The sequence below is a fragment of the Apiospora kogelbergensis genome (assembly GCF_038363985.1).
Source record: "Apiospora kogelbergensis strain CBS 113332 chromosome Unknown utg000001l_segment0_segment0, whole genome shotgun sequence".
Taxonomy (NCBI): Eukaryota; Fungi; Ascomycota; class Sordariomycetes; order Amphisphaeriales; family Apiosporaceae; genus Apiospora; species Apiospora kogelbergensis.
Window position 1 is genome coordinate 88,108 of NW_027117418.1, and position 24,298 is coordinate 112,405.

The window sequence follows — 24,298 nt, forward strand, 5'->3', positions numbered from 1 at the left end:
AATGGCTGGTGAGACGCGCGTTCGGCGACAGCATCGCGGTTATACGGCACGCTGCCATCTTCATCACCTTGCCGCATTGCCTTGCCATCTACTGACTCAAATCGAACCCCGGGGATTGGGAATTCAAAAGCTGTGCCCCTCCCCTCTCCTGCCGCTCCCTCACCTTCTTTTTCCGCCCTTGCGGCCTTCTTACACCCTGTGTCACCCCCCAATTTCCATTTGGAAACGGCAAAAACCTGATGTTTAGCTAGGATTGACGTCAGATGGGCCCCCTTAGTAAGCCGGCTAGGCAGGCTAGCAAGGAACAAGACGAAAAAAGAGTGAATGCATGGCGGGAAATGCGAAATGCACCAGGAGCTGGAGTCTTAATGTTCCGAGCAGGGCCGAGACACGCGGGAGCCGAGCCCTTTTTATGGTTGTGTGCCGACAACGTTCTGGGAGCTAGAGTCTGGGTGAGTAAGCGAACAGTCCTTTGCTTCTTTGGCACGTTCCGTCTTGGTCGCTGGTCAGTGGAGGACCTACGTGCTGTCCTCGCAAAGCCCAGCAGCTCTCGAGTATTGCCAGGCCGGGGAAAGGCGAGGGGATTGGGAATCCTATGTACTCGCGCACAGCATCAGCACTTTACTTGGTAGGCACGGTAAGGACAGTGCTAGTCCACGCAACCAGAATCCTTCAGCGACTGGCATCCTGCTGGTTTCTGTCGTCTGTGCCCACTACGACTGCGACTGCGACCGCGACCGTGTTGGGCTCCTTAAAAGGGCGCCTTGGCCTGCAAAGCGCCCTCCGCCAAAGCCAATCGCCTCTTGCGACTGTCTCCTCGGGGCTCTTCATCGCCTCCTTACGTCCGGAGTAGCCTCTGCTTCTTCAGAAAAGCTTCAATTAATATCGCGGTGGTAGGGATCGTCCGAGTGAGATGTCGGAACCACCCGAGCAGCCTGAGCCAATCCAGCGGCCCATGGTAGCAGGGCAGGTCGCCATTTGGTGTGCCAGAGTCGTGCTTCGCGACACGGCACGTAGTATCCCAATCTAACTGTATCGTAAACATTGCTCGCATTGCATCTAGGGCCTACTCGCATCTCCGTTCGTTCTGATCTTGGAGATCTTGACACTTCTTCTGGTGTCTGTTGTGCTCGTGGTTGTCGGTCGGGAGCTGCCCGTGTCGGGAAATTGTTGTCGTGGCTGGGGGGGCAGTGCATCCCGGCGTAACCCCTGCTACGATCATATTATCTTATTGCATTGTTTGTTGATGGCTTCGCCGAGAGATTTGCTGCCAATTGCCTGCTGGGCTTGCTGCCTCCTGCCCAGTGCTTGGACCGCGGAAAAGCTGGGCGCTAGCTAGACAGACAAGTGCCATCCAAGCAGTTCATCCCAACATTGTCATGCATTCTACCTATCATTTCCAGCTGCTTGCCCGTGTTTGCTTGTTTCTTCATCGAATCCCTAGCCGTCTACATAGCACCAGCAAGCGCGGGACCCAGTCACCAGTGGCAGGCGCTGCTCGTACAGCGAAACAGCTAGGCAAACCTTGGAGATGGCCGGCGGGTATTCATTCCCAAGTGGGTTCGAACTGCCAACTGGCTAAGGAGAACGCCAGACGCCCACTGCCAGCAGCCAGTCAATCGTCGCGGGCCCTGGACGCCAGCGCAGTAACCGGCGCGCCCTTTCTCGTATCTAACGGCGGTAAGAGACGGGCCTGCAGGCTTCAGGGCTGGAGCCCAGGGCCAGTATCCGCGCAGTAGTCCCCATCGCCCCGGCCCACGAATACATCATACATGCAATGCACCAAGCACCGGCATGAGCGAAAGAGAGCGGCACACATGCGAAACACGCCCGCAGTGGGGGCGAAGAGGCTTCTCGAAGCCACGCCTTCGTAAGTCCGCCGTCATCGGATGGGGGGGGAGGACGGCGAGGATGGAGCGGGTTTGCAACGAATGCACTGCACTACTTCTTCACCAGCTGTCAGTCAGCAACACGAGTATCGATTGAGAGCGTACGCAGCACGGAGCGTGTTGGCCCACTCGCCCACCCCCGGTCGTCATTCTACCCCCTTTTTTAATTATGAGGCGAACTCCTAGTGGACCTGCCGACCGGGTCGTATTCTTAGATTCTCACTTGGGAACAAAATTAGCAGAGAGAATCTAGACGCCAGCGCCTTCTAGCAAGGCTTAACCTGCGAGTAGCGTGCCATATATGGGCCAGTTCCGGCAGTCATCGAGATAGGCACCCGGGAATACGTATTGCATGGTTGGATGGTGGTGAATAGAATTAAGAGTGATGGCGGCAAGGAAGCAGAAAGCAGGGAGGGCAGCAGAGAGCTGGTAACGTATTGTGGGCGTGTCACAGCATGATTTGGCAGCCGGTTTCAGCGCTGTCGCTCGCCTGTCCAGAAACCTGTCCGTCTTTGTGGGTGCAGGCGTTTAGTCGAGGCGTCTAAATCTTGATTGTCTGCCCATTTACGTACACAGAGGTCATGCATCGGCCGTTGGTTGGCTGCCGACGCTGCTGCAAGCTGCTGCAGATGCCGGGTATTTGGTGTGTGTGTGTGCGTGTGCAGGTGCAAGCCAATCTCGAGCCGCCCAAATGCTAAAATAAGCCTCCCACCTCCTTTTGCAGCCGCCGCCGCCGCCCTTTTCTCCCCGCACTTTTTCGATTTCTTTAACCGTATCTGCGTTACCGCCCCCTAAAATTTGATCTCACCAATCTCTCTGTTACGGTACCTGGGTTCTGCCTGGGGTCTTCTTCTTTAAGGTCAGGGTCGTCAGGCACAGGCACAGGCACAGGCACAGGCACAGGGGCACGGAAATGGGCACACCTCGGGTCAATTGCAATAATTCCATGCAATCCACCTGACCTGTCTCCTCCCATTCATTCTAGACTGCTGCGGTTTCCCCTGACTAATTGGCCAGCGAATGACTCGTCATCAACTGGATTCCCACGTTGGGAAAGGAACAAGAACAGGAATAAGAAAGAAAGGGGACGGCCCAAAGCAGAACTACCGTCCGTAGCATGCGAAGTGGAGAGCATCGGGGAGAGGAAGCATTCCGCCAGTACAGTAAACAACACGCTCTGCCACTGCCAGACTGCCAGACCATCCGTGCAGGAATCGAGGATCGGCAATCACGACAATAGCTCATCAACTGGGCTACCGTGGTCGGGACTAGGGCAGGACACTAGGAAACTAGGAAATGGGCAGCCAGAAGGCAACTCCTGTATGTACGTATCACCGACAAACCGGTGCATACGAGGACAGTATGCAGGGACTCCACCAATGGCGTTCACCCGTTCCCACATGCCCACCCTTTTTCTATACGGTCGCGTACATGTAGATGCGCCGCGAAATTGCTGTGTACTCTAGGTACTGTCCTTCCTCCCAGCACATCATCGGGGATGCCCAGGTGCCAACGCCGTCGCGGGTGCAGGTACAGGCACGTGCGGGCTTCCAACCGTTCGTTCCGGCCATGGTCTTGACTGGATTCGGAAGGCTGAGTGCGCCTCTACCCCTGGCCAATATGACTACTTATGCAGAGCCTTGCAGATCCAACCCTTGCCGTGCCCTGGATATGGCGAGGGCAGGTGGCAGGACCCAGCAAGATGGGTCCCCAGTGTACCGCCGCAGGTGGATGCAACACATCGTATTGACAATCTCTTGGGTCCTGCATGACTGCGAGACTGGCCCGTCGTCGTCTCCCCGTCCTGTGCTGGTGCTGGTGCTGGTGCTGCTGGCCAAAACCGCGGCTTGCTATATTTAATATCACGGCCTGCCACCCCGTTCCGTCTTCTCTCTTTCCCTTTCCCTCACCACCACACCTTAATTGCACGAAAGAGAGAGATCTATTTCCTTCGTCGGGTCGAGTCTAACTTCAGTCATTCGCTTGTGCTGCAAAAAACGAAAAACCAACGTCTTTGCTTCATCTAATTCAAACCAACAAAACCACCTTTTTTAATTAATTAACCCAACACTCCAAACCACCGCCAACATGGTCCGTCTTACCAAATTCACCGGAGGAGCTCTGTTCCTCGCGGCCGCCAACGCCCACAACTACCCCGTCGAGAACAACGGTGGCTACCCCGTCCAGGCGCCTCCCCCGTACCAGGTCCAGCCTCCCCCGTCGCCGAGCGTGCCCTCGCCCAGCGCCCTGACCTCGACCGATGCCCAGAGCAAGCCCACCAGCCCGGCCAGCCCCCTCCGGCCGCTGCCACCACGCCCTCTACTCCCGGCTACCCGGCCCACCCGCCTCCCCCGGCCGTAGAGAGCAAGACCAGCAAGGCGTCCACGCCCCCGGCTGCCGCCACCACCCCCTCGGCCCCCGGCTACGGCGTCCACACCCCTCCTGCCGCCGAGAGCAAGACCACCAGCAAGGCCACCACGCCCCCTGCTGCCGTCACCTCGTCTGCCGCTCTCTCCAGCAGCACCAGCAAGCCCACCAAGCCTGCCACCACCACCGAGGAGGACGACTGTGAGGAGGAGACCACCACCTCGGCCCCCGTCGCCGCCACCTCCTCCACTGCCGTCCAGAGCAAGAGCAGCAGCACCAAGGTCACCACCACTGCTCCCGGTGCCCAGACCACTCCCGGCTACCCGGCCAAGGGCACCACCCCTCCCGCCGCCGAGAGCAAGACCAGCAGCGCCACCACCTTGACCACCAAGGCCGTGACCTCGTCGGTCCCCGCCCCTGGCTACCCCGTCGGCACCCCCCTGCCGCCGAGAGCAAGACCAGCAGCAAGCCCACCAAGCCTGTTTCTGCCACCTCGGCCACCTCGGCCGCCACCTCTTCGGCCAGCACCAAGGTCAGCACCACCACTGCCCCTGGCGCCCAGACCACCCCCGGCTACCCGGCCAAGGGCACCACCCCTCCCGCCGCTCAGAGCACCACCGCCACCGAGGATGAGTGCACCGAGGAGTCCACCGCTCCCGCCACCATCCCCGCCACCGGCACCGTGACCAAGCCCAGCGCGGCCACCACCACCGCCCCTGGCATGACCACCACCGCCCCCGGTGTCCCCGGTGTCCCCGGCACCACCGACGTGGTCTACTCTACCCGGTACCACACCATCTCCAGCTGCGGCCCGGAGGTGACCGACTGCCCTTACGGCAGCAAGACCAGCACCGTCATCACCATCAAGCCCACCACCAGCGTCACCGTCGCTAGCGAGAAGCCCACCGGTCCTGGCTACCCTGGCGTGCCCCAGTCCAACACCGTGACTGTCCCCGGCGCCCAGACCACTGGCCCCGTCCAGCCCGAGCAGCCCGGCAGCACCATCTACACGACCAAGTACCACACCGTCTCCAGCTGCGGTCCCGAGGTGACCAACTGCCCCTACGGCAGCACCACCTCCTCGTCGGTCGTCAAGGTCACCCCTCCCGTCCCGGCCCAGCCCCAGTCCAGCACTGTGACCGTCCCCGGTGCTCAGACCACTGGCCCGACTTACCCTGGCATGCCCGGCAAGCCCACTGGCGAGCAGCCCGCCCAGCCCACTGGCCCCGCTACTCCTCAGCAGCCCGGCTACCCCACCCAGCCTCAGCAGCCTGGCCAGCCCGGTAAGCCGGAGCAGCCCGCTCAGCCCCAGCAGCCTGGCCAGCCCGGTAAGCCCGAGCAGCCTGCTCAGCCTCAGCAGCCTGGCAAGCCTGAGCAGCCCACTGGTCAGTACCCCGGCCAGCCTCAGCAACCTACCGGCCCTGCTCAGCCCCCGGCCGCTAAGACTACCATCGAGTCTTCGTCTCCCCCTGCTCCTACCTACCCTGCCCAGCCTCAGCAGCCTGGCCAGCCCGGTAAGCCCGAGCAGCCCGCCCAGCCTCAGCAGCCCGGCTACCCTACCCAGCCCCAGCAGCCCGGCAAGCCTGAGCAGCCCGCCCAGCCTGCCCAGCCCACCGGCGAGTACCCGGCCCAGCCCCAGCAGCCCTCTTCCAAGCCCCCGACCATCCAGCAGACCACTGAGGCCTCGTCTCCCCGGCGCCCAGCAACCCCGCCAAGCCCAACTACCCCGTCGAGGGCCCCGGCAAGAGCACCCTGACCAAGGCCATCTACCCCACCGGCGGCTTCCCCGGCACCCCCAGCAACGCGACCCAGACCACCCCCTCGGTCGGCCAGGTCACCATCCCCGTCTACCCGACCCAGGTCAAGGGCAGCGCCACCGCCAGCGGCAGCGTGAGCCAGAGCCAGGGCTACCCCGTCGCCCCCACCGGCACCGGCCCGGCCTACCCCGTCGTGACCGCCGGCGCCGCCGCCCTGTCCGTCAGCGCCGCCGCCGGTGTCGTCGCCGTCGCCTTTGCTGCCATGTTCCTCTAAGCATGCCATGATCCCCCCGCATATGTCTCAAGATACCCCCAGAGGAAGCCAATAGTTTTTTTTTTTCTAACCAAAATCGATGAGCGGAAGTCAATCGAAGAAAAAGAACTTGAGCGGCCCTCTTTTTGCCATTGTACATGATTGAAAAAAGTCGCGCCCTGTTGTCTGTTTTACTATATACCAAGTTTTTTGGTGGCGCGATTCACATAGATATTGTTTATTTAATAGTTTCACCCACCTACAATTGACTTCATCGTCTCTCTCTTTTGTTAGCAAAATAAAGTCACTTGACCTTAGAATTCGCTCTTGCTCTCCTGTGTGACCATCGTGACTTGTCGTTGTAATAGCAGTAGACGCTATATCCACAGTTCAGCTGGCCGTTGAGTCGTGGCGTAAAGTTGCTCTAGGATCTACTACAGTCTAGCGGGATCTGAACCGCTGCCGGTACTTGAGATAGCTTCCAATAGTGCGAGTCTTTCAGCTGGCCTTGAGTCGTAGGAAAAATTCCATGCATATTTCATAATTACGCGCAGCTAACGGCTAACGCAAGTCTAGGCTCCATCACCAATTATCCTACAAAGGGCCAATAACATTCGTCGCTTGATGTGTGCATTTTGGGAGCTAGATATCTCATTAGTTTCGTTTCTGTTGGGTTAACAGCTCGACGAACTGACAAAGAAAGAATATAACTATTTTGTAGAACTCTGACATTTAGTCATGCTTCTCAGAAGGTGCAACTATATTGTGTGCCGTTTGTACTGCCGGACAGAATAGACGACACCTTTGTTTTAATAAATGCTTCTCACGGTGGTCATGGTGTAAGCCTTGGCGAACTATTCTCCCTGGATTCAACCACTGCACCACCCGCCTTTGCTGCAAGAGTCTTTTGAACTGGTCTGGGATTTATCAGGGGCTTCGAAGTGACTGGATGTAATTCCCTTGCGGCCACAGTCCCTCAAACCGGCTTTGCTGCCTCCTTCCTCAGTTGTGATGGCCCATGATGTATCAGTCGGGGAAGTGAGGCAGGCGATGACATGGACCCCGTAACCGGATTGGTCATGCTTGACATTCCCAAAGTTCTGATTCGTCTCCATCGCAGGGGAAAAGGTCACTTCATAGTTGTTGGATACTATTCACAGAACAGTCAAGGCACTTTCAGCATTCTCGCTGCCGGAAGTTGCCGAGCTCCAACAACCCCGCAGACAGCCTCCTGCCCCGCCTGGATCCGAGGCAACCCGCCTATCGCAAGAGTCCCTCAAGCTGCTGATGGGCTCAAAGAGGCAGGTAGGTCCTCCGTCTGTCGAAAGCTTTTCCCACGCCAAATGTCCTTCGTCCCTCTGCGATTCTTTAGCAGGTGTGCACGAGTCCAACTCCCACGAAGCCGTCGCCCAACGCCCTTCCGAGTCGTACCATCGTCACTGCTGCCAATCGGGCCAACCTCGAATTCCTTTCATCGTCTTCGGAACTTCTCCACGACCCCTCCTCGTGCGACGACGACGACCACCACCATGGACGTGACCAAGATCCTCGCGGCCAAGTACCCGGCCAAGGCCCACGCCGCGCGCGTCGCCGCCTACATCCGCGCCAAGACGGGCGTGACCGACGGCGTGCTGTACGTCGAGGGCCAGGCGTCGGGCCTGCTCGAGGACTGCGACGAACCGGTGCCGTTCCGCCAGCGCCGCGCCTTCATGTACCTCAGCGGCCTGGACGACGTCGCCGACAGCTACCTCGTGCACGACATGGCCACGGCCCGCACGACGCTCTTCATCCCGCCCGTCGACCCCGAGGAGGTCATCTGGTCCGGCCTGCCGCTGTCGGCCGACGACGCCCTCGCCCGCTGCGACGTCGACGCCGTGCTGCCGGCGACGGAGCTCAACGCGACGCTGGCGCGCCTCGGCGCCGCCGCCGCCAAGAACACCGTCTTCGCCATCGCGGACCGCGTCGCGCCGCACGTCAGCTTCCTGGGCTTCGACGCGACCGACTTCGCGGCGCTGGGCGAGGCCGTCGACGAGTGCCGCGTCGTCAAGGACGAGTACGAGGTCGCCCTGATCCGGCAGGCCAACATGATCAGCGAGGCCGCGCACCGGGCCGTCATGCGGAACGTCCGCGCCGCCAGGAACGAGTACGAGCTCGAGGCCTTGTTCCTGGGCGAGTGCCACAAGAAGAACGCCAAGTTCCAGGCCTACCCCAGCATCGTCGCCAGCGGGCGCTCGGCTGCCACGCTGCACTACGTGCACAACAACAAGGAGATGCCCGGCAAGGATCTGCTGTTGCTGGACGCGGGCTGCGAGTGGAAGCTGTACGCTTCGGATATTGTGAGTTTGCGCCGACGGTCTCCTTGGATACGTGATCCCTGCGCTTCTCCGTCGACTGACTGACCATGCCCCAGACGAGAACCTTCCCCATCTCGGGCAAGTTCACCAAGGAGTCGCGCGCCGTCTACGACATCGTGCTCAAGATGCAGCTGGACTGCATCGCGATGCTGAAGGAGGGCGTGGCCTGGGACGACGTGCACCTGCTGGCGCACAAGATCGCCATCGACGGCCTGCTGGCCCTCGGCGTCCTGAAGGGCGACAAGGAGGAGATCCTGAAGGCGAGGACGAGCGCCGCCTTCCTGCCCCACGGCTTGGGCCACTACCTGGGCATGGACACGCACGACACGGGCGGCCACCCCAACTACGCGGACCCCGACCCCCTTTTCCGCTTCTTGCGGGTGCGACGGAATCTGCCGGCCAACAGCGTCATCACTGTCGAGCCTGGTGTAAGTGTTCTTTCTTCCTTCTCAGCCGTGCGCTATGCAGCAGTGACTCACGGGATCCCTAGATCTACTTCTGCGACTTCATTATCCGCCCCTATCTCAAGGACCCCAAGCATGCGCAGTTCATCGACGAGAAGGTCCTCGACAAGTACTGGGATGTCGGCGGCGTTCGGTGAGTCTCCCGCCTGCTATTTAATACTTAATACCCTCGTGACTTGACTAATCTGACGGTATGTGCAGCATTGAGGACAACATCCTCGTCACCAAGGACGGCAGTGTGAACCTGACGGACTGCCCCAAGGACCCAGAAGAGTTGGAGAAGATCATCATGGGCGCCTAAGTGCTGAACAGATTGGTTGGCCATATGAGTCTGCACGAATGTCTGGCAGAGCGTGTAAGGGGTTTCATCGCACGGCGTTCTTGATACCTTGAGTCATGACCAATATTGCATTATCTAAATGTCTAAGCTATGCAAACAAGTCTATCTATTCATAGTTGTCCAAAACAGCAGCGTGACCTCTCGCCCCAATCATACACCACCCCAATTCGTAAATAATTCGTGTCCTCGTTCTGACTGATTTTTGTATCGGTACTACACCGACATCTTCATGGCGATGGACTTGTGCGGGTCGTAGCCGTGGATGGCGAAGTCGTCGACCTTCCAGCCGTCGATGCTGCCGTTCTTTTCCTTGGCGATCTCGAGGCGCGGGAACGCGCGGGGCTCGCGGTCCAGCTGGGTGCGCAGCGCGTCGACGTGGTCGACGTAGACGTGGGCGTCGCCCATGACGTGCGTCAGGCTGCCGGGCACCAGGTCGCAGACGTGGGCCAGCATGTGCGTCAGCAGCGCGTAGCTGGCGATGTTGAAGGGGACGCCGAGGCCCATGTCGCAGGAGCGCTGGTAGAGCTGGCAGTGCAGGTGGCCCTTGGGCTTGTTCTTCTCGTCCGTTTCCGTCGCGTCGTCTCGGCTGCTCCGCGGGTACGACACGTGGAACTGGGCGAACATGTGGCACGGCGGCAGCACCATCTCCGGCATGGCCTTGGGGTTCCAGGCGCTGAGGACGATGCGGCGGTCGTAGGGGCGGTGGCGCAGCTTGTGGACGACCTCGGCGAGCTGGTCGACGCCCTGGCCGCTGTAGTCGGCGTCGCAGTCGACGTAGTCGGCGCCGAAGTGGCGCCACTGGAAGCCGTAGACGGGGCCCAGGTCGCCCTCGGCGCGGTGCGTCAGGCCCAGGCCGTCCAGGAACTCGCGCGAGCCGTTGCCGTCCCAGATCTTGATGCCCGCATCGCTCAGCGGCTTCGACGACGTCGACCCCGAGATGAACCACAGCAGCTCCGCGACGACGGCCCGCGTGAAGACGCGCTTCGTCGTCAGCAGGGGCAGGATCGGTTGCGGGTCGGAGGAGGCGGAATCGGGGGCGGCGGGGGCGTGGAGGGCGAACTTGAGGGGCCGCGGCGCGAAGATGGAGTATGTGCCTGTTCCGGTTCTGGAGGATTGGGGCCGTCTGTCAGTTTGTGGCCTCCTTTTCTTCTTCGCTGGCAGAGGGAGAGAAGACAAGAAGACATACCTGTCGGGTCGGCGTTCGCCGTTATCTAGGATGTCGCGCACGAGATCGAGGTACTGGTATTCCTCATGGTTTCTGGGGTTCGTGGAGCCCATCTTGAAGTGCAATTGAGTCTGTTGCAGATCTGTATCCTGTGTCTTCGTGGTGGCTGTGGTGATGTATTGGGTATGGGAAAGAAAAATAAAGTGATTTCAATTAAGGAGCGCGACGTGACGCGAAGTTAGGGAGGGTAGCGCGTTGAGGGGCCGCTAATGCATGGAGGGGTTCCTGGGTCTTTTGGCGCTCTTGGCGCTATTCTTTAGTGGAAGCCCGCTGCGCGAGACTTCGGACGGAGAGGCTGAGACATGACATGCAGCTGGGACTGTAGGGTCTTGATACTAATGGGAATATAAATCGCTAACAACAAAAGACTATCTAAACGAGTCCAGACGCCTGCGCTCAACGCAGCGCCTCCTTGACCCCCTGCCGGGCCCGCCGCAGCCCGCCGGCCAGCGACTTGCCGACCTTCTTGGACCCGGACTTGACGAGGGGGCTCCACTGGATCGGCTGGACCGGCGGCTCGCAGCCGTAGGGGCACGGCTCGTCGAGGTGCGCCCGCAGCGCCGGCGCCACGAGCACGTCGAGGTCCTTGACGGCGCCGCAGTCCTGCTGCCGCGACGCCTCCCGGTCGAACCGGGGGCAGTACTGCGTGATGGGCTTCATGGCCGCGTGGGTCAGGCACGGGTACCATATCGTCTGCTCGATGCACATGGTGCTGACTTGTCTGTTTTGTTTTGTTTGATGCTGCTCGAGGGAGAGGGAGAGAGACGAAACGAATCTACTTAGCTTGTGATGCGATGTAATCCCCCAACGAAAGAGACCGGTGGTTTGTTGTCTTCGATGCCAGAGCTGGTCGGCTTGAAAGTAGGTGACGAGAGACGCGGCTATTAGTAGGCTGCGGCCACATTGTCTCTAGGGGCACAATCCGTTCCAACAAAGGCGCATTGTATGCTCGGGCGGGCAAAGAATGGACAATGCTTGGTCTGTCCGGCATTCGTCGATCCGTGCTGTCCGGGCTAGATGCTAAAAATGCTAACAATGGCCAGCAGCAAGTATCAATCAGTTCGCGGCGCTCTTTGAAGGCCCGTACAATGCCAGTTGGTCTTTGACCCAACGTGCCGCCCAAAGGAGAGATCAGTAGCTTACAGGACTCGCGTGGACGTTTCCTCTCGCGTCCACCCAAGAACTCTTGCTTGTCGTCCTCGTACTGTTGACGGCCCCGGGCTTTGCCCAACAAGCCAGCCACACATGCGCGACAGCTCTACCTGAAGCGTCAGCAGTACCGAGCGCGCTTAGCGGTCAGACCCCTGATCAAGGCGACGAGGAGACAGAGCAAACATGAATGGGCGGTGGCGCTCTTGATCTCCCCGGTGCTAACCCCAAACTAAAACAAGCCACCACTCCCCCTGCGTTCCCCGAATCCTGCATAGGCGACTGGGCGAGAGAGTCTTGGGAGCTGGGCCCGAAAGAGGAAATCTGGACAGCCACACGTGCTGAAAGCAGCAAGAAGCGAGCGCCGCATCTGTATTGCACAACCGCCATAATTTGACTCAGCATGTTGACGAGTGTGCTCGGAGACTTATGCAGGCACCTTGGATCGCTTGCATGCGGGAACCTGCCCATCTGTGTTTGGCCATCACAACATGCTTCTATGGGAGGTCTGCTTGCACATGTGGTATTTCGTATGCTGTCACGTGGGAGGCCCCCTATGTTGGCTAGAAGCAAAGACAACCAACAACACAGCGTCGGTCCCGGCAGGTTTGTTTTGCCGAGTCGCCGACTCCCTTATTCGTCGCCAACAACGGGCCAGTGTGTACGCACCTCGTTTACATAACCGTCCCCCCAGCATTGCACCGGCTGGTTCTGCGAGTTATTACCGACCCGGTGATTGGTGGCTGTAGCCCGCCAGGTCATGCAGGCCACGCCGGTTGGGCGGGCAAATCTCCGACGCGGCATCCCGCTTGGCAACCAAGCCGACAACAGCTTGGGCAGGCGAGGCAAGGCAAACAAACAACTACAAGCCCCGAACTACGACGAAGCAACTGCGAGAGAGGGCTTTTCTTTGTTCTGTTCGGGCAACCGGGATCAACCAGGCAATCTCGGCACCACGTCTACCTGCGCTCTATCTAACGGTGAAGCCAAATCCCGTCCAAGCCTCACGCCTGGCGCTTCGTAGCGCGGCTGAACTTTCGAGCCAGCCTAGTGCGTGTTATGCTTGCTTTTCCAGCAGGCCGGTCACGGCTTCCCATGGCATCGCCTTGGTAATTGCCCGGTGTCGCGGCAGCAGCTTGCGAGTAGGCCTGTCCATTCGCGAGGCCTTATCCAATGCTGCAGGTAGAGGGCGAGGCGCACGGCTCAGAAGACACCGCTTTCCCAACGGCTGCGCCAACGAGGATGCTTGGCTGTTGGTGGTTGGCTTGCTGGGCGGCCGTCCGCCCGCAGCATACGAGCTGCACCTATGCAGCAGTTTCCGCACATGTATGCATCTTGCTTGGGTATGAAATGATTTCTATATCGCCTAGCTTCTTCTAGTCTGTGCCCCGATACGTCGGGCTATACCGTCATCGACTCGCAGAGGGGGATGGGCAGTGCTCCGCCAGATCGGTGCTCGATCACAAGCTGTCTGCTGAGTGTCTAGAGTTGGTCCGATGGAATCTTGTGCCAAGATGCCGATGCCTAAAGTCACAACACGACCCCGGCCTCCTGCTTTACCCTGCTCACCAAGCAGCGTCTCGCTGTGAAGGAGTCCTTGTCCCCGGTCAACTTGATCTTTCCACCGTGTACAAAGGCGCACTATGCTTGTTCGAGTGACAAGTTGACACCCGCCCCCGCCATCTGCTCCAGCAGGATGACTAGCCCATCCGTTGACTTCCTCGTGGTTGGGCCCATGTCCTGGTCAGGCCCTGTCCTCTCTGGCCCGCCATGCCAGGCATGACATACCCGATGTTCTGGGCAACGAGAAGCACCCCTCTTTCTCTGTTCCTTCCGCACACGGCTGTGCCCTCATGGTCATCCCCCTGTAGTCAAGGTTGGCTGCAGTGCGTCCTCTCGACTCGGCCCATGCTGTAGCCGCGCCTCGACCGCCGTCTCGCTCTCGCTTTTTGGTAGTATATGTATGCACGAGAGGGGTTGTCGACGAAACTCTTCCGTTCATCATAAACCTATGCACCCCGGGGCCTTATTCCCTTTTTGCTTCCCTGCGGACTCTTTCCATTGCCGATCCACGCTCGTTCCATGTGGTTGTGCCTCCTCCCCTAAGACCACCTAGCCGTCCGTCATTCTTTTCCATCGTGTCGTATTGTTTATTGTTGACTAGAATCGAACACGATCCCACCTCATCTTCTCTGCTGGATACAGACGTTTCATGAGTCGGACCGAACACTGAGGCATCATGGCCGCAGGACCCGTTTTTGCCATTGTCTTGTTGCTGCTTTACGTCGCGTACCTCAAGAAGAAGGAGCATAATCGGAACAAGATCCCTCCTGGTGCCCGACCTCTCCCTGGCCCCAAGGGTAAGTGATGCTGTCGATGCTGCCTGCCTCTACTGTGCCACCATGCTGACCCAACATCGCCAGGCCTCCCCTCCTGGGCCGCATACACGATGTCCCTGCCGAGAAGACCTGGCTCAAGTTTTACGAATGGGCCAAGGAGTACGGCCCCATCTACCAGATGGAGATCTTCGGCTCGGTCCACGTCTGGATCTCATCCGAGGCCGTGGCTCACGACCTGTTGTCGCGGCGCGCTGTCATCTACTCGGATCGCCCCATGATCCCCAACTTGCCCAACAACCGAACCGGCGGGGAGTATCTCGCTCTCCACGGCCGCAATGGTGGGTGCTTGCCAGCCAAGGCTTCCTCGTCTAAGCCGAGCCAGTTACTGACACTCTCTAGATACGTGGAAGAGGCAACGGAAACTGGCCCAGCACCTGATGGCCCAGTCGGCCAACGCGTCGCTGCACAACTACCCCTCCAAGGAGCGCGACCGGTTCCTGTACCTGCTGTACCAAGACGCGTCGCAGTACCGCGAGTACATCGAGCAGTTCACGGCGCGGACCGTGTCGCGGCTGTCGTGGGGAGCCCGCACCCGGCCAACCTGCTGCGCGAGACGACGTTCGGGCTGCTCGAGACCATCTCGCCGTCGGGGGCGCTGCCCAACATCATCTCGTGGCTGATGCACGTGCCGTACTGCCTGTCGCCGTGGAAGCAGCGGGAGCACGCGCGGCACGAGGTCGAGGCGGGCCTGTTCAAGAGCAGCGTGCGGCACGTGCGCGACGCCGTCGGCGCCGGCACCGCCGACCCCTCCTTCGTCCGCACCTTCGTCGACACCCTGTCCAAGCCCGGCGACGCGGCCAAGTGGGGCGCCGAGGCCGAGGCCACCTACGTCGTGGGCCAGATGGCCATCGCCGGCGCCCTGACCATCGGCAGCCCCATCCAGAGCTTCCTGCTGGCCATGCTGCACTTCCCCGAGTGGCAGCACAAGCTGCAGCTCGAGATCGACGACGTCTGTCCCGGCCGGTGCCCCGAGTGGGACGACCGCGAGAAGATGCCGCTGCTGCGTGCCGTCGTCAAGGAGGTCATCCGGTGGCGCCCGCCCGTCCCTACTGGTGAGTCTTTCTCTTACGGGTCTGCATTGTGTCACGTTTTACTTGGTCTGACAATTTTTTACACAGGCATCCCGCATGCTGTGGAGAAGGACGATGTCTACAACGGCTACTTTATTCCTGCCGGCGCTACGATTCACGCATTGGAATGGTGAGTAGAAGCGATACTGTTTGAGATCGGTTTCTTCTATCCTGTTTTCCCTCCATATCACTTTCTTCTCGCTTCTCGTCCTGCCAATTCCACGGCTACCTCTCCACTCAGATTGGCACATGTGTGCCAAGCGCGTCATGCAGTTTTGACATTGCCCCAAACCTTCGGACATCCGAAGTCGAAGAGTAACTTTGTTTGCCACTTGAGATGAAAGCCACTAACAAATTCTCTCCAGGGGCATCACCCGGGACGAGACGACGTACCCGGACGCCGAGACGTTCAACCCGGCGCGCTGGCTCGAGCCCAAGTACCCGACGTACAAGGAGCCGCTGAGCATGTACCCGAACCTGGCGGGCTTCTCGCAGTTCGGGTTCGGGCGGCGGACGTGCCAGGGCGTGCCCATCGTGGAGATGGACCTGTTCCTGGCCATGGGCGGCATGGCGTGGGCCTTCCGGATCCAGAAGAAGCGCAACGCCGACGGCACCGAGGTGCCCGTGCACTGGAACGACTTCACGCCGCTGCTGATCGCCAAGCCCTCGCCCTTCGAGTTCGACCTCGTGCCCCGCCACGGCGACGCCACCGCCCACGCCCTGCGCGGCATGTGGGAGACGGGCAAGGGCGAGGACGACGAGGAGCTCGAGCGCGCCGCCGAGCGCGACCGCCGCTCCGCCGAGGACCGCCACCGCGAGGTCGTCGTGCGCGCCGCCGTGGCCGCGGCGGCGCTGGTGGCGCGCAAGGAGAAGGAGAGCGCTGTTGCGGTTGAGGATGACGACGCGTGCTCCGTCGGCGGCAGCGACACGTCGGGCGGCAGCCTGTTGATGGCGCCGGGCGTCACGCCCAAGACGGCCAGCTCGCTGAGCAGCACGTCGAGCGTCAGCGACTTCCCGCAGCTTCGGGCGGAGGCGGATGTCTGGTCATAGCGAATGCGACAGGGGGAACAGTTGATTAAGTTGAGATTAGACCGTGAGATAGAAGAAAGAAAGCAAAGAAAAGAGATGTCTAGAAGGTAGAGAGAAAGAATATACATTCTAGATAGCGTGTGGTTTTGGGTTCTTAAGGGAAGGGAGGCCTTGGAAAGAGGAGGGAGGGATGGAGCGATGATACGTCGGGGTCTAATCTGTTTTATGCATGATACACCCTTTACTACCGCGAACGCGACACTCGGTAGAATGTGCGAGTTTTCTTCTTACTCTCCTAGATGGAATATAATTGTTATTTTTATTGCGACTTGTCTGTCATGTCCTTGAAGTCTCAAAGGGTTTGAAAGTCTCAAAAGGTTTGCCTAGATATTGAGCAAATGAATGCGGGAAGATTTCATACCTCGACAATGACCACAGTAATTTTGAGCGAGGATAGTCAAATTACGAAGTGTGCATACAGTACGCAAGTCATTCAAATCACATGATCGGTTAAGTTTGTGTAAAGTAGTCTTCATTGTGCCTGTCGAAGCAAGGTGGTTCAACATTATGAGATGCCCATCATTCCCACCAAGGCTCGTCAAGTCGCAGTCGTAGTGCTTCATATCCCCATCCAGCCAGTACATCTTCTCACAGTCTACAAATCCTTATTACCGAGTATGATAACAGGCTCGTCTCCAAATCTGACCCAGCTTGGTCCATTCCTGTTGCGAGATATGAAGAGGGTCACTTGGTAGAATTCGCCATCGCTTACTTTCACCTGGTCACAGGACCCGGAAAGACGGCCGTCCCAATCTCCCGTTCGCTCTTCAAGACGGCTCATAATCGCTCGAAGAGCAATCGAAGGAGCGTCCTTGTGCTGGATTACGGTAGTCACACCGTCGTAGGGGAGATGGGTCCAAACGAAACTACTAGGAGGGTTCGGGATCTCATAGGACGGCTTCTTTGGCTGTTCGCGCTTCTCGTCAACCTTGTCGACCTTAATGAGCTTGTCGAGGAACTCGTCCAAACCGTCGCGTGCGGGGGAGGGCTCTTGGGCGGATCGACATCGTCATTATCTGCTTCTACTGCTGAATCTTCAACCTTGGTGCCCTTCTCCATGTTTTCGGCCTCGCCGAATTTTGTCCAAATAGGCGGCATCTTGGGGGTGGTCTCAGAAGATGGTCTTGGATGATGGCCTTGAGTGATGAGGGGGGTTGTAGAATCGAATTGGATCGCGAGATTGACGGTCGTTCCAGGAAGTTCGGAAGTGAAAGGTCTTCGAGTTACTTGTCAAAAAAACTCTGAGAATGGTAGAAAGGTCGGATTGAAGTTTGGTTGTGACTTTGACGGTCCTCCCAGGAAGGAAAGATGGGGAGGACGTTTGTGATGGTGATGGGCTCGCAACCAAATGAATTATTCGGTTGCAGTTGGTAGGGAAGTTTCTGGTCAAGTCAAGAGACTCGTTACCTCGAAAAAAAACCAGAAGTATTGTAAAGAGTCCCTTTGAAAAGCGGTGGGTTGATTGTTTTGATTTTTGATTGTCATGCAAAGGTGACGAGGGCATCAGTAGAGCACTGCCGGCCCAATCCACACCATTGTTATGTGACAATCACTCCCCTCGTAGTCCAGTCACTCCATCATTGAAAAGTAAATCAACGGCCCACATGAATAGCAGAGAAGAAAGCCCAAGCCGTACATTGCTGTTTCAGCAGTTCAATAACCTGCCCCGAAGCGATACGCATACACATAGATGACGAAACAACCCACCTCCTGCCACAAGTCCTCTTCATCTCTCACCTCTTGCCCATAATCACCTCCGAGTAAGCCGCACCTCGAACCCGCGGTTGTAAGCCACGCCCCCGGCCACGGTGTACTCCCCGACGGCCAACAGCTGCATGTCGAAGCGCCGCACGACCTGCGGCAGCAGCTTCCACAGCTCCATGGCCGCGACCTCCCTGCCCAGACACACGCGGGGCCCGACGCCGAAGACGAACTGCGCCGCCTCCATCTCGGCCGCCCCGGCGTCGCCCCCTCCAGCCAGCGCTCCGGCCGGTACGTCTCCGGGTCCGGCGCGTACAGGACCGGGTCGCGCTGCACGACGTACGCGTTGCTCGTGACCTCGGTGGCGGGCGGCACGAGCGCGCCGTCGATGGTTTTCGAGGACCGAGTCAGGCGCCCGAAGAAGTTGGTGGCGGGCGGCTGCAGGCGCAGCGCCTCCTTGATGCAGGCGCCGAAGTAGGGCAGGTGGCGGCGCGCCTCCTCGTACGCGACCGGGTCGCTCAGCTGCCCGGCGCGGTCCGCCGCTTCGAGCTCGGCGCGCGCTTCCGCGAGGACCCGGCCGCCGTCTTGCGCGAGCAGGTAGCGCAGGGTGCTGCTCAGGGCCGTGGCCGTGGTGTCGGCGCCGGCTTGGATCAGCAGCGTGACGTGGGCGCGCTTCTCGACGGGGGTGAGAGGGGCGCCGGAGTCGTAGCGGGCATCGAGGCAGCTGTCGAGTAGTCAGCGAGGGGTTATTCCGATCACGAACTGCCTAGTTAGACTTTTGCAAATCCGGCATACGCAATGGAGGGACCGAGAAATAGACTCACTGCTGCAAAAGGTCCGGCCGCTCCATGTAGTACGACTTGCCCTCGGCGGCCATCCTCGCCTCGCGCAAGCCGACCTGCCGGTCGGCCTGGGCGTACAGGTAGCCCATGCCGCTCTGGTCGTTGCCGGACGGCAGGAAGAAGCCCGACAGCCGGTCGTTGGCCAGGACGTTCTGGCGGAACCACCGCCAGCGGGCCGCGACGCCGAAGAAGTCAAGCCCGCCGCGCCACGACTCCAGGAGCCGGCGCTCGTCGCGGCTGTGCTGGACGAAGCCCCAGGGCTCCGAGAAGGAGACCATGGTCATGATGTCGGCGGCGAACTCGCTGTGTCGTACGCATCAGCTTTTCATTGTATCCGCCTGGGGACTTGTGGGAAAGGGGCTGGGCAGCGAATGAGCGAGCGGCTTACGCGACTTTGTCAGACAGTACAATGACTTCCTTTCGCTCTGCGAATTGTGTCATCTTCTCCTCGAATAGCCGGACTTGGTCGTCAATACGGTGCTCCCAATTGTTCTTGAGATATCCGATAGACCACTAGATGGGGAGTTAGAACGGGGGCACGATCCAGGTCAAGGCCTCTCAGCGCCAACTGCAACCTACGTGCGTGCCGCCCAGAGCTTTCCGTAATCTCCGGTGGACTTCGCCGTCGCGAGTCGAGAAAAGATGCGGCGGCCCCAGGACGCCGGTCCCGTAGAGCTCCGTCTTCTGGTTCAGGGCCGGGTCCCAGTAGATGTCCTTCAACGCCGACGGTCTGGGGAACAGCAACATGGTCGGGGCGATGCGAATAGGGCTCTCCGCTGCGAGTCGGTCAGTTGCGAGACGCTCGAATCCCCCGTTACTGATCGAGGTGTACGATCGATTGACCTACTCCCGTACTTCTTCGTCAGGCCGAGCAGCCATTCCGGCTCCATCCTCCGCCACGAAACGATGGCCGACGTGAGCGACGTGGCCGCCGCGTACCACGGCCCGGGGAACTGCGAAAGGGGGTGCAGGTACACATTGCGCACGACTCGGACGGCTGCGGCAGAGACGAGCCCCACGAGCAGCAGCCCGAGGACATGACACCCAGAGAGATCGTGAAGCGACAAGATTGACATGGTTAGTACTGCTGGCGGTGACTTTCGGGGACGAGGCAATCAACCAGGAAGGGTGCAGGCAGGCTGAGCGAGTGCCAGCTTTAAAAGAAAGAGAACGAACGCATCGTCGCCGTCAAATGATTCCATGATGTCTCATGCCGCGCCGCGGGGAACCATGCACTCAGTCCCAAGTAGCCGTTAGACGAACGACGCACCTCTGCAATGCAGTGCAACAGTCGGGACCTATCAGAAAGCCAAAGTTGTCTGATTTGACGATCCTCAAGAATCCGGGTGGTTCGACGACCGACGATCTCCCCGTCTTGGGAGACGCGATGCAACGTCAAGGCCAGTACGGGACCGACGAGAAAACGGCCTAGCTTGGAGAGCTGCAAGTGTTAGTGAAAAGGGTGTGCCAATGATCTGATTAAGCTATAGCGTCTGAATCTTGTCACAGATCATTGTAAAAGAGCTGGCTTGTGACCAACTTTGGGGTAGTACAAAGTGGGTGGTCGCCGAGAACACGATAACTACCCCGACAAAAGCTTATGGACATCAAGCAAGTCTTTGGTAGTATAGTGGTCAGTATGCGAGCTTGTCATTGGATTTCCATTGTCAAATCACGCTCGAGACCGGGGTTCAATTCCCCGCCAGAGAGAGAGACTGACGCGCAGTGCGATATTTTTTCCTTTTCTTTTTGGTGTTTTCCCCCCATCGCATGTCGCCCCTGGAATAGGCAATAATTATGTGATAAGATTTTGACGGTCAATGAAAGATAGGGCAGTGAATTCTATACCATGGTGAGAGGGAGTTGGGTTGAAAGTTTTCCTCCACCCCTCAACCTACTTCATTTTATTAAGGCCTCTTGAAGACCGCCCGTCCGCGACGCACCAAAGCTGGCTGCTGCCACAGTCCCTTGCCTCCAGATTGATTCCCTACTGATATCATCAAAACACGGATCAGACTGATGTAGAACACGGCGATGCTATTTCGGTTGAATGATTATTCATTTGATTCAATTACTGTATAGTACACCAAGCAAGAAAGGGGTATGTCGAGTAAAGCCAACGCAGCCGCCGTGCTAAGAAGCCCTGGCCCTGCACATGATAATAAATCGTCATGATGAAAAACTCCATGAGATGCAAGATAATCCAAATTCCACTGCTACTCATCAGCACCCCCTCTTAATCCAACGAACTTTTATAGCTCCCGGCTCCGCTCCGGCTGCACCGACGGAATCGTCGACAAGTGGTTGTGCAGCCGCTGCGCGTGCTCCTCGTGCCGCATCCCGACGTCGTCGTCCTCGATGGTGTCGCCCGGCCCCAGCGGCCCCTCGGCGCTGTGCCGCCGGCTCTGCGCCCGGCTCTGGCTCGCGCTGGCCACGCGGCTGTGCGCCCGCTCCGCCGCGTGCCTGCTGGCGTAGTACGAGCTGCGCCGGCTGCTGGGCCCGAAGCGGTCGCGCCCCATGCCGGGCCGTGTTGGCGTCTTGGCCCCCGAGGGCGTGTCGGCTCCCGATCGGTGCGCGGCGGGCGTCGCCACCCCGGATGAGTCGGCCATGTCGGACGGGCCGTGGGGGGCGGCGGCGGCGGCAGTGGCCGCGGGACCGCCGGCACGCGAAGGGCGGCGGGAGGCGCCGCCGGCGCCGCTGGCGTGCGAGTGGCTGCGCACCAGACTGAGGCGGCGGCCCTGGTACTCCTCGGTGCCCGAGGCCAGGCTCTGGGCGAAGGGCGAGCGGCGGCGGAGGGCGGGGCCCTTCCAGTAGATGACGTAGACGGCGGCGACCAGGATGAAGGATATGCAGAACAGGATGGTGGAGGCGTAGGGCAGGTTCATGCCCTTCTCGGCGCCGATGTTGGAGTAGAAGGGCGTCGCGGGCACGGTGAGGACGCCGGCCAGGAAGTCGCGGGCCCAGCCGTTGCCGCCCGTGGCCGAGGCCGAGTAGGGCCCGTAGGCGCAGATCATGTAGTCGATGGTGGCCATGTAGATGGCGTAGTTGGCGATGCCGATGATGGCGCTGCCGACCATGGTGCCGATCCAGTGCAGCGGCGGGCCGGTGCTGGTCCAGGCGAAGATGATGAGGCCGACGGGCAGGCACGGCGCCAGGAACAGCAGCCACTTGAGGCGCGACTCGTACTGGGCGTGCTCGTCCTGCGGGTTGCGGGCGCGGGCGCGCTTGTTGCGCTTGATGGCCGGGATGAAGGACAGCCAGGCGAGGACGTAGCCGATGCCGATCGGGATGAAGGACAGGCCGATCTGCGAGGCGCTGAAGCCCCACTGCTTGTAGACGAGGGCGAAGGACTGGATCTGCATGAAGATCAGGGCGTCGGCGAAGCCCGACAGCAGCGACAGCACCAGCACGATGGGCTCCGTCAGGAACATGCGGAAGGGCCGCAGCCAGGTGTAGAGCAGCTCCTTGACGGTGAAGCGGTCCCAGAAGGACTCGATCTCGTCGGGGCCGTAGCAGTTGGGGTCCTCGCCCGTCTTGCGGCGCTTCTTGGCGATGCGGTCCAGCATGATGGTGGTGCGCGTCTCGGGCACCGTCAGCAGGTGCAGGGCCTGGACGAAGACGCCGAAGATCAGCTGGATCCAGATGGTCCAGCGCCAGTGCAGGTACTGCTCGACGAAGCCGCCGATGATGGGGCCCAGGATGGAGCCGCCGACGGACGAGAAGACGATGTAGGCGACGGCGTACTGCTGGTGGTCGCCGTCGAACATGTCGGCGATCATGCCCAGCGTGACGCTGCCGCCGGCCGACGACAAGCCGCCCAGGCAGCGGCCGACGATGACGCTGGCGAAGTTGGGGGCCAGGGCGACGGGCAGGCAGAAGACGTTGACGAGGAACAGCGAGGCCTGCAGCACGGGCTTGCGGCCGAACTCCTCGGACCAGGGCGCCCACAGCTCGCAGCCGAAGGCGTAGAAGATGAGGAAGAGGGCGGCGCCGGCGCGGGCGCCCTGCTCGCTGACGCCGAACTCGTCCGAGATGCCGCCGAGCCCGTTGGAGTACAGCGACGTGTTGAAGTTCATCGACGTCTGCACCAGGAAGATGACGGTCAGGATCCACCACTTCTTCCACTCCGGGAAGGCGAAGCCGAGCTGGTCCTCGACCTCGTCCTCCTTCAGCTCGCGCTTGCCCGTGCCGGCGGCGGCCTTCTCCTGGTCGAGGCGCTCGTGGCGGGCGCCCACGGTCTCGTTGGCGGGCTTCAGGGGGCCCGCGTGCTCCTTGTCGCCGTTCACGCCGTTGTGGTTGTTGTTGGTCGAAGACTCGGACCCGAAGGCCGTCTTCTCGCTGTCGGTAGGTGCCACCATGGTCGACGGACGGAGGGATGGATGGCAAGGGACAGCAGTAGTTGGGGGTTAGTAGCGAGGCGGACTACCGCATAAGGCTACGGGTGTGTGGGAGGAATGCTGTCAGGTTGCAGTAATCAGCAAGGCACGACCACTTTGTTCGTTTTTTCTAAGGGGGTTCCCCAGATTTAAGTATTTTGCGGACCAGGAAAAGACTGCGGAGAGAGAGGCCGAGGCGGCTCGTCTAGTTGGTACATGAGCGTGTAATAAAGAAAACGTGCAGTAAGAAAAAAACCGGGGAGTGGTGATACGTATGGGTCGGTCTAACGTGTGAGAGGAGGGAGGAGTAGCAGTGTATGCAACCTACAGCTTGTTTAGCATGGGTGCATGGTGCATGGCTAACTACATGCTGCTGCTGCTGCTACTACTAGATTCGTTCCCGGCGAGTAGCCAGTAGCTGCTTACCAGTTGCAAGGGCGCGAAGACGCGAACGACGGGCGCATCACGTCATCGGCAAGTAAGGACAGAAAAGTCAGGGCAATGAGCACAAGAGATACGGAAGTGAGATGCGCGGTGGGCGGGCATGCACAGTCACTGCATGCGAATGCCATCCCACGTCGATCCTGTCGAGTCTGTATTTTGCCTTACCTCTGGTGCAACGGCAGGGTGCTGCAAGGTAAGACGGAGATCCGAGCCATCGAAAGTTGCGTCTCTAATCGGGCCATTTCCTCCAGGACTTTACTATGTAGAATAGCCAGAGCCGTGGGGACCCGCAATGACGCAGATTCCGTGATCCGACGCTGTGGGGGAAACCAGCATCACGAGTAGTCGCAAGAAGGGCACACTTGGACATAAGCCTTCCGCATCGATGCAATGGCAACAGCCACCTGCTTCATCTTGATAAGGTGTGCGGCCGTTCGAGCCAACGTCATCCAACGCTACCCGTCACGCGACAGGCAGGATTCTTTCCTGGATTTTGCCCGTCGTCTCTTCTGCCACCACTCCTTCCCAAAAGCAGTTCTCGTCCAGGAATGATCTCATCGCACATACCAGTACAGTACA

At 59.6% G+C, this 24,298-nt stretch overlaps 8 protein-coding genes across 8 annotated transcripts; 3 read left to right on the top strand and 5 right to left on the bottom strand.

The window, feature by feature from the left end:
* Positions 1–3,977: 3,977 nt before the first annotated feature.
* On the top strand, positions 3,978–6,287 carry PG998_000036 (uncharacterized protein; the record flags this gene model as incomplete). Its single annotated transcript, XM_066866854.1, has 4 exons — positions 3,978–4,059; positions 4,101–4,659; positions 4,719–5,876; positions 5,960–6,287. 4 exons carry the CDS (start codon positions 3,978–3,980, stop codon positions 6,285–6,287), a joined length of 2,127 nt encoding a protein of 708 aa, XP_066735269.1.
* A 1,508-nt stretch (positions 6,288–7,795) lies between these two features.
* Positions 7,796–9,385, top strand: PG998_000037 (uncharacterized protein; the record flags this gene model as incomplete). Its single annotated transcript, XM_066866855.1, has 4 exons — positions 7,796–8,602; positions 8,677–9,048; positions 9,111–9,217; positions 9,286–9,385. 4 exons carry the CDS (start codon positions 7,796–7,798, stop codon positions 9,383–9,385), a joined length of 1,386 nt encoding a protein of 461 aa, XP_066735270.1.
* A 252-nt stretch (positions 9,386–9,637) lies between these two features.
* Positions 9,638–10,702, bottom strand: PG998_000038 (uncharacterized protein; the record flags this gene model as incomplete). The annotated part of the gene is made up of 2 exons (XM_066866856.1): positions 9,638–10,529; positions 10,611–10,702. The coding sequence occupies 2 exons, from the start codon at positions 10,700–10,702 to the stop codon at positions 9,638–9,640; spliced, it is 984 nt and encodes a 327-aa protein (XP_066735271.1).
* A 343-nt stretch (positions 10,703–11,045) lies between these two features.
* Positions 11,046–11,357, bottom strand: PG998_000039 (uncharacterized protein; the record flags this gene model as incomplete). The annotated part of the gene is made up of 1 exon (XM_066866857.1): positions 11,046–11,357. The coding sequence occupies one exon, from the start codon at positions 11,355–11,357 to the stop codon at positions 11,046–11,048; it is 312 nt and encodes a 103-aa protein (XP_066735272.1).
* A 2,680-nt stretch (positions 11,358–14,037) lies between these two features.
* PG998_000040 (uncharacterized protein) lies at positions 14,038–16,317 on the top strand (the record flags this gene model as incomplete). The annotated part of the gene is made up of 6 exons (XM_066866858.1): positions 14,038–14,162; positions 14,222–14,475; positions 14,537–14,700; positions 14,751–15,249; positions 15,316–15,397; positions 15,633–16,317. 6 exons carry the CDS (start codon positions 14,038–14,040, stop codon positions 16,315–16,317), a joined length of 1,809 nt encoding a protein of 602 aa, XP_066735273.1.
* Positions 16,318–16,951: 634 nt separating this feature from the next.
* PG998_000041 (uncharacterized protein) lies at positions 16,952–17,454 on the bottom strand (the record flags this gene model as incomplete). The annotated part of the gene is given in 2 exon segments (XM_066866859.1): positions 16,952–17,314; positions 17,326–17,454. 2 exon segments carry the CDS (start codon positions 17,452–17,454, stop codon positions 16,952–16,954), a joined length of 492 nt encoding a protein of 163 aa, XP_066735274.1.
* A 652-nt stretch (positions 17,455–18,106) lies between these two features.
* Positions 18,107–19,975, bottom strand: PG998_000042 (uncharacterized protein; the record flags this gene model as incomplete). Its single annotated transcript, XM_066866860.1, is given in 6 exon segments — positions 18,107–18,251; positions 18,266–18,781; positions 18,882–19,202; positions 19,288–19,412; positions 19,479–19,675; positions 19,747–19,975. The coding sequence occupies 6 exon segments, from the start codon at positions 19,973–19,975 to the stop codon at positions 18,107–18,109; spliced, it is 1,533 nt and encodes a 510-aa protein (XP_066735275.1).
* A 1,176-nt stretch (positions 19,976–21,151) lies between these two features.
* Positions 21,152–23,257, bottom strand: PG998_000043 (multidrug resistant protein; the record flags this gene model as incomplete). Its single annotated transcript, XM_066866861.1, has 1 exon — positions 21,152–23,257. One exon carries the CDS (start codon positions 23,255–23,257, stop codon positions 21,152–21,154), a length of 2,106 nt encoding a protein of 701 aa, XP_066735276.1.
* Between the last annotated feature and the right edge of the window lie 1,041 nt (positions 23,258–24,298).